The following is an 11052-nucleotide window of genomic DNA, read 5'->3' as shown; positions in this document are numbered from 1 at the left end:
CCAAATGCAAACACTGCTCTACTTGATTCAAGTTGGCATCTTCTTATCCATTGCTCTAATATGGCTGTGATTATGATATCATGATGACTCATACAAATCAAATAGAGGTAGACTCATTGAAATAAATTCCAAACTTTGTTTTTTACTTAGTCAATTTACACAAGGCAGGAATATGAACAACTCAATTTATGTTATTACATAATAAATGTAACAAATACATTCTACTTCTCGGGCTGAGGTATACACAATAATATATGGTTTTAACAAATATCCAAATAACATGTAATGTGTCTATAAAAAAGCTTTTCAGCAGCACATTAAGTAGATGTTTCAGAAAATAAATAAATATCTGCAAGCCCTTGTTCCATATCCCCAAAGTAACTTAAAGAGGGGGGGGGAGGGTTCAGTAATGATGTGACAGGATTTATAATTAAGAAAATTATTCATTTTTAAAAACCATATATTTTGCCAGATATATCTACATACATAAATGATTCACCATGGACATTTCCCATTTGAATGTGAGATAAACAAAGAAGGGCATTGCTAAATAGTAAAACAGAGGTACAATACAGTCATTCATTATTATATTTGTCATAATTACCAAAACACAAACCACCAAAACTATTCTTCCGTTTCTATATAAAGTGTATGTTAGACATATGCATTTCAAGATAACAAGTGCACATATTTAAAGTGGACAAAACAGAAATGAACATGTAACAGAATAATGGTACAGCAGGTCAATTTCCATTACTGCAATTGTGAGTAATGCACATAGAGGCCAATTTGAATATACCACACAAAATATTTACCTCATAATTAAGGCATTTTGTTAGATATAGAGAGAATTTTTGGTTGGTTGTAAGCATCAGTCGAGCTTGTTTTAAGGGTATCAGACTGATTAATCAGCTGATTAACAGAGAGAAGGTGGCAGACTAGAAACCTAGGTCTATGTGCTGGTGGCAATATTGGTTTTCTTCTCATTGAAGAAACTCTTAAGCATAAGCACCTGGCCGATACAGACCACAAACAGGATGATGGCCTCCCCAATGGACCAAAAGTGCACACGTTCACTCAGGTCTTCAGCCCTGATTCGGTCCTGAGCCTCCCGAAGACGATACCAGGTCTGAGAGTCTGAAACCACCTTCAGGATCTCATGGATAGACAGGCAGGTTGACTCCATCTGCATGATTTATTCAGAGGTTCACATCAAATGCATATATGCTCAGTGCATGCTATGTGTGAGTGCATGCGGTTTGTGTTTCTCACCTGTGTGAGAGCTGCTCCTCGGTTCATGTCGGGCATTAATCGGTCATCGTCTCCCATTCTGAAGTCCAGGTAAACAGTTTTGTGTGAGAAGGTTGAGAACTCATTGCTGAAGCAGACCGTGTACACTCCCTTCATGGTTGTCGTGTGGGAAAAACTGTCATATTGCTTTTTTCGTTCTTGATAAAGCAGATTATTCAGTGGATCTGTCACAAAACAGTCAACATCATAGTTTCCTCCAGCAATAACCTGTATGGAAAGACAAGTACTGATATTGGGAATATGGCATACATATTCAGCTGTTTAACAATGTTTTATCAGTGCTGAACAGTGTTGAACAGGTTCGCCACAAAATCATGGTGATACGTTATATGTTTGTGTTCCATACAATTTAGTTGTTGACAACTATTCAACAACTTGGAAAGCAAAATATAAATAATCACCCAACACTGAAAAAAATGATAATAATAGTAATAGTAATAATAATAATAAAAAAAACAATAAAGTTTTGTTTAAAGCAGCTGTCGGTACAATTGACGTTACCTGAAAGTCTATATCAAACTTTGCTCCTTGTTCTAGGTCCTCGTAAAAGCATTGTTTCTCGTTATCGGGCAATTCAAAAGTTAACTCGGTGGCATTCGCAAAGGCTATGTACACAGCCAAAATAAAAATAAAAGGGTATCTCATGGTGTTTACTTGGAATGACAATTTTAATTATTCTTTAAAATTCCCAGAAAGCCTCCTCCGTTGAGTTACAGCTGATTTGCTGAACCGTCTCAGGCACTTGATAGCTTCAGCTTGAAGCCTAACACCACTGACGTGGCAGCAGGACGGGATACTTCCGGGTTATTTGCGCCTTTACTTTTCAAAATAAAGAGTCCAGAGACGACAGACAGGTTTTATTATTATTATTATTATCATCATCATTATTATTAAAAATGATGACCGATCATGCGAAATAATAACAAAAGTAGCATATTTTAATATATTGCACACGTGTTATAAGATATTGCATTAATTCTACTCATGTTCCAGGCTAAGGTGTCCGTGTACTGTAGACAGTTACCAGTAGATGGCAGTAGATAAAGCAATAATAATCACATATTGGCCCCACATGGGCTCACCTGCTCAGCCTATTACTTAGAACCGCTTAGAATCAAACAGTAGCTACATACATTAGGTGGTCTACACTTAATTGTAAAACGTTTTAATGATCGGATAGCTCCATGTCTATGGAGTGAAGAGTAAAAAAAACTGGGGAAAGGGTCACTCACTCATAGCAATCTAACTGTTGGAGGGGCATTTAAGTATATTTTGCCCAAGCCGTCAAACTGACATCATCAGAGAAGAAATTACATTCCAGAGCGTAATTAATGTTCAGATTTTGATTTAGGATTACCAAAAAAAATGTAAAAAATTTAATTCAGCGAATTAACTTGCACGGATTAATTGTTCACATCAAGACTAGAAATGTGGCCTAATAAAGGAAATAAAGTTTTTGATTTCATGCAGACTTTAAAGTTAATCTTCGAATTTATCTTTTGTCTTTCACCCTTTCACTATGATTTTTTAAATATTACATAATGTTGTATAACCAAACAACAACAAACTGACACTTGCTTATTGTGATCCTTATTTCTAAAAATGTTATTTTCTGCACAGCCTTTAAAATGTTGACATTTCTTATCACTGTTATTTTTTCATTGACGAAAAAGAAAAATTGGCTAGAACCCTGGCATGTAGCACTAGAACAAGGTTATGTACACAATTTGCTCATCCACATTTCTCGTTTCGTTCTCCCGCCTGAATAGAAAGTCTCATGAAATACACAACCAAACACTATTATAACAATTACAATGACCTTATAAGTTGCACTGTGCCACAGACGGTTTTGTCAGTATTTACTAAGGCACGTGTTTTCAAACATTTTATGCAGAGGATCCACAAATATGATTGCATTCTAATATTTACATTTACATTTAGTCATTTACCAGATGCTTTTATCCAAAGCAATTTTAATGAGGACAATGAGGACATATTATTATTAAAGAAAACAAGTAGTTAGTAAATGAATAGAGTCTAAAAGGGACAAGTTTTTTTTTAAAGAATAAAATAAGAATTTAGAGTGCTGAAGTTAGAGGGTCAAATAAAGATGGAAGAAATGTGTTTTAACTGATTCTTGAAAATGGCTAAGGAATCAGCTCCTCGGATTGAGGTGGGCAGGTCACTCAACCAGGAGGGAACAGTTCATTTTAAAGCCTGTGAAAGTGGTATTGTGCCCATTTGAGATGGCGCAATATAGCCACGTTCACTTCCAGAATATAAGCTTCTAGAGGGCACATAAGTCTGAAGTTATGAATTTAGATAAGGGGGTGCAGAGCCAGTGGGGGTTTTGTAGGCAAACATCAATGCCTTGAATTTTAGGCGAGCAGCTACCCAGTGCAAATTGATAAACAGGGGTGTGACATGTATTATTTACGGCTCATTAAAAATTAATCTTGCTCCTACATTCTGCATTAATTGTAGAGGTTTGATAAAACTGGCTGGTAGACTTGCCAAGAGAGCACTGCAATAGTCCAACATGGACAGAACAAGAGCTTGAACAAGGAGTTGTGCAGCATGTTCTGAAAGAAAGGGTTGGATCTTCTTGATGTTGATTAAAGCTAATCTGCAGGACCGGGCAATTAGCAATGTGGTCTGAGAAAGTCAATAGATCATCAATCATAACTCCAAGATTTCTGGCTGTTTTTGGAGGAGTTATGGTTGTACGAATCTGGATGGTGAAATGTGATGAAACAATGGGTTTGACGGAACCACAAGCAGTTCTATACTATTTTATAACTAACTATATATAAAGGCAACTCTATACTTTCATGCATAAAATCCCATATCCTGTGTGACAAAAACAAACATATGGAAAATATTTACTTTAATTAAGTTGACAGTGTATTTGTTTTTCTACCCAACACCACTCAGAGTAGCAATTCCGTTTTATCGCAGATAAATCAGAATGTAAGCCAACTTGAAACTATTGATAAATGTTGTTTCTGAGTATTCCACAGCCGCATTGTTACAGTCAACAGTCGGACTTTATTTTGACATTCGAGACTGGAGCACGTGACTCCACACTGTACACACTTGTAGTGGGCGGCTGGCGAACTGTGTGCACTCTGCAGATCATTGCGCTGCGCTGCTGAAGGAGCTGGACTGCGTCTAAGGAGAATCTGCCAGGTGTAATAATGCAGCACTACACAAAGCCAGTGAAGGAGTTTGTGGAAGAACACACTACAGGTGTCGCAGTTGTCCTGGTTACTGGTAGGATAACGTTAAAACTCGTTGTGGTTTCCCAGAACAAAGAGAAATATGTAAAAATATGGCACTTTAAAACTTTACGAGATTTACAACCGTGGAAAATAACTTTAATAAAATATGACTGCGTTAAGGAACAAAAATGTTAATTATTAGTATGGTGATTTCTTGTTATTTTCTTTCTTTTTTTTTGTCAATGCAAACATGTTCTAGTAAGCTTGAACGGCTGGTTATTGCAAGTCGTGTAAAAATGTAAAAGTGAAAAGTCATGGGATGGGACTTATTAGGCTAATAGATGTTTACTTGTCATAATGATAAATATTAACATATCTCTTAATATAAGCCGTGTGCGTCCTGGATGAACTTTGCCTGTCCTTATCAGATGTACCGACGTTAAGAGAGTCGGTTAGAGGTGAGATAATGATGGATGGATGGATGGATGTAATGTCGCACCTGTACCGGTAGGTGTCGGGCTCTTGGTCCTGCGGAGATGGCTGGCTGGGGGAGTCTGTCGCAGCAAAGCCCGCTTGGACGGAAAAACTGTTCTGATAACGGGAGCCAACACCGGTATCGGTAAAGAGACAGCGGTGGACATGGCCAAGAGAGGTCTGTTCGGTTTAATGGAGCGCTAAAGATGTTATTAGTACTGGCTGAACTAGCATCATATCAGGAGTAGCCTATATATAGTAGCAAACATATTTTGTGATGTTAATGTATTATGGGGATGTCCGAGATAATAAAAATCATAGCCTCTTAAATCAAGTTTGTTATGTCCATCAGATTTCCACTAGAAATATGTGATCTATAAAAAAATGTAACTTAATGACAACCTTGGAACACTGCTGTGAGGATTTTGTTGTTTTCATGACATGGCAAAAACTGACCCTGATTTAAAGGACAAAGGATTAACAAAACTATTTCAAAACTAAATAGTTTCATAGTTGTTGGTGTTTTTTTTTCCTTTTCTATAGACAGTTACACCACTGAGACATTTATCATGTTAAACTCCACAAAAGTGAGTCTTATAACATGTTCATTATATGTGTTCATTATACATGTATGTTTTATAACATGTTCATTACATGGTGTATTCTATGGAAGCCTGTTTCTGTCACTGAATAATAATAATAATAATAATTGCAACTTTTTATCTCACAGTTCACTTTTTTCTCAGAATTGTGTGATACAAACTCGCAATTCTGTTAAATATAGTCAGAGCTACGATATATAAACTCAAAATTCTGACTTTTTAATATTTTTTTTACATGCAATTGCGAGCTATAAAGTCAGAATTTTTAGAGATATACAGTCAGAATTGCGGGATATAAACTTGCATTTGTGAGAAAAAAAGTCAGAATTGTGAGAATTGTCTCTAAAAATGACTATATCTTGCAATTCTAACATTATTACTAGCAACTGTGAGTTTATATGATGCAATTCTGAGAAAAAAAGTCAGAATTGTTAATTTATATCTTACAATTATGTGAAAAAAGGCAGAATTGTGAGATAAAATTGCAATAAAAAAAATGTCTTCTTCACTGGCATAAATGCGCTTCCATAGTGTTCAGAGTAGTAAAGTCAATATAAAAAATAAATAAATAAATAAAAGATCCTGACACCAAATGAGCATCACATCAAGTCCCTTTAGCAATGCATTTCACTGACAGGCTGCTTAGATGGTTTGTTTAGGCTCTATATTATTAACTTAATTAATATTTATACCAAAAGGAAGACATAATGGAGATGATGAAACTGGTTTAAATATGCAGTACATCACTTATCAAACTAACATGGCCCAGTTTGTAATTCTTAGGCTAATGACGAGCCTTCATAGTTAGAAACTTGTAGATTCTTTACTGTTGTATTTGTTGAAGGCTTGATGGATGGACATAACAACAGTTCATAAACCTCCACTGTTCAGGTGCAAGGGTGATCCTGGCTTGCAGAGACATGGACAGAGCCAACAGAGCAGCAGATGAGGTCAGGAGGAGGAGTGGAAATGGCAATGTGATTGTGAAGATGCTGGACCTGGCCTCCTTGCAGTCTGTCCGAGCTCTGGCCAAAGATGTAGAGCAGACCGAGGAGAGACTGGATATTCTCATTAATAATGCTGGTAAGGAATGTCAGACAGATTATAATGCATGAACACAGGGTTGATATAGTAACAAAATATTTTATTTTTTGGAAAAAGATTAGCTCTATCATTTAATTAAACCAATTTATGTATGTATTTATCTGTTTATTTTAATTGCATATTATATTTTATATATTATATTATATTTTTCTTTGAACAGGGATAATGATGTGCCCACAGTGGAAAACAGAAGATGGCTTTGTGATGCAGTTTGGTGTGAACCACCTGGGTCATTTCCTGCTCACCAACTTACTTCTGGACTTGTTGAAGAAATCAGCCCCCAGCCGTGTGGTCAGTGTTTCCAGCCTGGCCCATGACACAGGTGTGGAGGCACATATGTCTTTATTTGTGAATTAGTCATAACAAAACAATTTTCTTAATTATTGCAAGCAGAGATTGTACTCCTTATCCAGTTCCCTGACAAGATGCACTGTTTGAATAAATGACAGATATTGTGTTTAAACGCTATAGGGCATAATATATACATAAACACATAAAAAAATACATAATTCTGATTGTAATGTATTATATGTATCATTTACAATGTATACACATTTAAAGTGTTTATGGGGAACATTCAGTATTTGGATTTCTTATAAAATTTCTAATTATTTTCTGTTGAACAGGCAAGATTCATTTTGATGATATAAACCTGGAGGAAAACTATGATCCGTTAATAAGTTATCGACAGAGCAAGCTGGCAAATGTTCTGTTTACCCGGGAACTAGCTCTCAGACTGAAAGGTAAACTACAGACCTGAAACAAGTTGGATGCTGTATTGAATTTAACATGGATAAAAATGAAACTGTAAGGGATTTACACTTTTGACAGTACACGTAATGTATAAAGGTTCTAGATCATATCATTTTCACAACTCACAAACTCAGATCTGTTTTATTACGGAGCCCCGCGCATGACATGCAAGAAAATGTTAATAAATTGTGCACACGATATACTAATTCGTTCCCTCAATGTACTAAAACATGCACACAATTACTATTGCGTTTCCTCGATTTACTATTGCGTTCCCTCGATTTGCTAAATCATGCGCACGATTTATAAATCGAGGGAACACAATAGTAATCGCGTGCACGTTTTAGTATATTGAGGGAACAAATTAATACATCGTGCACACAATTTAGCCAACTATTTTTTCCCCAAGTATAGGTCTCTGCAGGAAAGTAATGGGAGTTACCAGATCAGGGTGTTTTTACACCATGATACCTGATTGGTTGATGTAATAGTGACGTTAGGTTTAGGGGTGGGGTTGGGTAAGGGGGATCATTTAGTTTGCATGATTTAGAAACACCCAGCAGTTTGAAAAAAACCCACATGGTGATAAACGCCCACTTTTGCTCTGCAGAGACCTAAGTCTCTCATGTGTGAAGCTCCATAGTTTTATACATTATTTATATAGGAAGTTTTTTTTTTTTTCTGAAAGACTTTGAACATTTGAAATAATGTTAAAACAACAGTACATGCAGTCCATTGAATGCGCTATACTTCTATCCCTCACAGCCTTGTTTTCAATCCTTATTAAAAGTTCAATATAGCGCTACCCTGACTAGGTCTATCGTGAAAACTCTCTCACTCTTACAGTATCGAAACATCACAATGTCGCATCTACACACATGCACACTCTCAAACACGCTGCTTTCAATCTTTCTCCCTTTATATCATTCAGGCACAGGAGTGACAACTTACACTCTTCATCCTGGAGTTATCAATACTGAGCTGGGCCGACACTTTTTCCCCTCTCTGCCTCGGTGGAAAAGGCTTTTGTTCATGCCCCTTTTTTTCTTTGTCAAAACACCTTGGCAGGGTGCGCAGACCACCATCTACTGCGCAGTGAGTGAGAGTCTGCAGGATTCTAGCGGCCTTTACTACAGGTCAGTAGCTTTTTCTATCACATGTGTTAAATGTAATGTAGTAAGATTTTGCACAGCGATCTTTGTTTTACAAAGGATGTCATGTTCAAAATGAAAACAAACTTTTTTCACCACTTTTTCACATAGTGTTCTCAGACCATTACTGTTCAATTATGATCATTTCAGTCTGTGGTTAATTTCTCTTTTGGTGGTTTTACAGTGATTGTGCAGTCAAAGAGGCAGCTCCTCAGGGTAGGGATGATGCTGCAGCCCGCAGACTGTGGGATCTCAGTGCTTCCATGGTGGGCCTGGCTTGAGACAAGACCTATCACATTTCCTGTGTAGACTGCATTTCAAATTTGCAGACTAATAAATCTGCTTAATTCATATAAAGTACAGAGAGTCAGTTTAAGAATGTAGCAAAGTAGTGTTTTGGTGTGCAGGATGAGCTTGGTTTGGAACAAAGTGCCTACGCAATAAGATGACCTGCAATATGAAGTGTGAATTTCAGCATTAAAAAATTTGTGAGATTTTATGTACTGTAATGCCATTGACCATTGTGCATAGCTTAATTAGACGTTTGGATTTCATTGCCAGTACTTATGTAATTTGTAACCATGTATCACAATGAAATTATATGTAATATGATTTTAGGTTAACATTTTAATGGAGCCTATTTTTGAATAGTGAATAACGACAATGAATCATTACCCTCTATAAAATGAGTATATGGTAAAGAGCATTTTATAAAAGCTGTAGCATAACATGAGAAGTATTCGGAATAAAATTTGAATTTTTAAAACCCTCTTACATAAGTTTATTAAAAATTTCATTGTAAATTAACACATTTAAATTTAAAACAATACACTTTGATACTGTTTTCATTAAGTGACAAGCGTGTTTGTCATCAAATGATAATCAAGTATTTATTAAGAATAGTAACAGATACTTTACCAGTTTGCAAAGTTCCTCAATCTAAAAAAGACTTCTAACTTGGGGCGATTAATATTCTAAATTTGGTAAATATAAAGATGCCAAAAGCCAAAACAGATTGATAGTACAATGTCAAGTTTACACAGAGAAATATTTAATTTATTAATAAATACATCATTAAAATTAAGTCTCATCGGGGCTATAATTTATATATACAAAATTCAAACTTTATATATATATATATATATATATATATATAAACATATGACATGAAATGAGTAAATTACGCAGCTTCAGCAGTATCTGAAAAAAATTGTATATCATATGATTTTGTAAACGTTTAAAAATAATACTGATTTAAACATTTTAACAACTTTCAGTTAAGTCCCTGACATTCACAAATGTGCTATCACCAACGAACCCTGACCTGTGTGCCCAGCGGGTACAAAGCTGTATGTGTCAGCCACATGCCCTTATCAGTTCTCCGTCCAACAGATTCACCATCTTTAGCTGGGCTGGAAAAGTGATAAGGAGATGTGAGCGACCATTTGTTCATATACTCAACAGTCCTACTGAGAACTCCCACTGCTTCCATACAAAACTCCGGCACAAGTTCCCACCTGCTCTGTCCAGCTTTATTCTTTTAGCCAAAGGAACATCAAATGAGTCTTCATGACGTCTCTCCTCATAGGTAGCAGCAGCTGAGATTACCAGCTTATTTTTCCAGTAGCTTTCGACCAGGATGAGTCTAAGTCCGTCTTCCACAAACCATCGTTTTGAGGCGGGAGGTTTGGATGGTAGAGCACAGCTTCACAGTCTGTAAGCATGCCACTGTGGAGACACACCTCACAGATGAGTTTTATTTCCTCTCCACCCCACCTATCTGCAAGTCAACCTTGACATGCTATTGGTTCACATTTGGGAATCATAGGTCAAACCCCTTCAGCGACCAAAAGAGGGTGTTTATTTGTTGTTTGCGCTGCCAGTCCTGATCAAACCAGCCAATGAAAAGGGAAAGACCACGTTTGGTAGGTGTGTTCATCCCAGGTGTGACTGAAATGTACATTCCAGTCTTCACATACCTGTCTGCCCATCTCTTCTTCTTCTGCGTCCCTGGCTGCAACACACCCTCTTCAGACAAGAGACAGAACACCTCCTGCTGTGGGTTTGGTGGTTTTCATGGGCTTTCACCTGCCAGAATCACTCAGCCTCACTTGCCACCTAATGCTTAGTAAGAGATAAAGACATAAGAAATGTGTTTAATGACACAGATGGTTTAAAAAACCAAGAGGAGAACTATTTTGAAGGCGTAAAGCTTTTGCTCAGTTTTGCTGTACAGAATCTGACATGCACATGCACTTCCTCCATGCAGTTCTTTGATATATAGGCCCTTAAAGGATAGTTCACCCAAAAAAGTAAAGTATGTCATTTTTACTCACCCTCATTTCATTCCAAAACTTATTTCTTCTGCTGAACACAAAAGAGATAATATTTTTGTCCATATTATACTGTCACTGGGGTCAAAGCAACATTGGACTG

The 11052-nt window shown here is 36.7% G+C and overlaps 2 protein-coding genes across 2 annotated transcripts; one reads left to right on the top strand and one right to left on the bottom strand.

Annotated features, from left to right (window-relative positions):
- Positions 1-122: 122 nt before the first annotated feature.
- On the bottom strand, positions 123-2095 carry LOC113052288 (transmembrane emp24 domain-containing protein 3). Its single transcript, XM_026216716.1, has 3 exons — positions 1813-2095; positions 1273-1518; positions 123-1186 (listed from the first exon to the last, which is right to left on the bottom strand). Exons 1-3 carry the CDS (start codon positions 1954-1956, stop codon positions 953-955), a joined length of 624 nt encoding a protein of 207 aa, XP_026072501.1. The 5' UTR covers positions 1957-2095; the 3' UTR covers positions 123-952.
- A 2293-nt stretch (positions 2096-4388) lies between these two features.
- LOC113052287 (retinol dehydrogenase 11) lies at positions 4389-9386 on the top strand. The gene is made up of 7 exons (XM_026216715.1): positions 4389-4584; positions 5044-5184; positions 6500-6691; positions 6873-7034; positions 7339-7455; positions 8397-8601; positions 8801-9386. The coding sequence occupies exons 1-7, from the start codon at positions 4509-4511 to the stop codon at positions 8895-8897; spliced, it is 990 nt and encodes a 329-aa protein (XP_026072500.1). The 5' UTR covers positions 4389-4508; the 3' UTR covers positions 8898-9386.
- The last annotated feature ends 1666 nt before the right edge of the window (positions 9387-11052 follow it).

The sequence above is a fragment of the Carassius auratus genome, chromosome 32 (assembly GCF_003368295.1).
Source record: "Carassius auratus strain Wakin chromosome 32, ASM336829v1, whole genome shotgun sequence".
NCBI classification, from domain to species: domain Eukaryota; kingdom Metazoa; phylum Chordata; class Actinopteri; order Cypriniformes; family Cyprinidae; genus Carassius; species Carassius auratus.
The sequence above is the reverse complement of the archived record's forward strand: the minus strand, read 5'-3'. Positions and strand labels throughout refer to the sequence as shown.

What these genes read in the sequence shown, in the direction of transcription:
- LOC113052287 (XM_026216715.1), top strand. Translation starts at nt 4,509, where the DNA reads ATGCAGCACTACACAAAGCCAGTGAAGGAGTTTGTGGAAGAACACACT. An exon ending in CGCAGTTGTCCTGGTTACTG is followed by an intron (nt 4,585 to 5,043) that starts GTAGGATAACGT and finishes CTGTACCGGTAG; the next exon opens with GTGTCGGGCTCTTGGTCCTG. An exon ending in GGTGGACATGGCCAAGAGAG is followed by an intron (nt 5,185 to 6,499) that starts GTCTGTTCGGTT and finishes TCCACTGTTCAG; the next exon opens with GTGCAAGGGTGATCCTGGCT.
- LOC113052288 (XM_026216716.1), bottom strand. Translation starts at nt 1,956, where the DNA reads ATGAGATACCCTTTTATTTTTATTTTGGCTGTGTACATAGCCTTTGCG. An exon ending in AGTTTGATATAGACTTTCAG is followed by an intron (nt 1,519 to 1,812) that starts GTAACGTCAATT and finishes CTTTCCATACAG; the next exon opens with GTTATTGCTGGAGGAAACTA. An exon ending in GAGGAGCAGCTCTCACACAG is followed by an intron (nt 1,187 to 1,272) that starts GTGAGAAACACA and finishes TAAATCATGCAG; the next exon opens with ATGGAGTCAACCTGCCTGTC.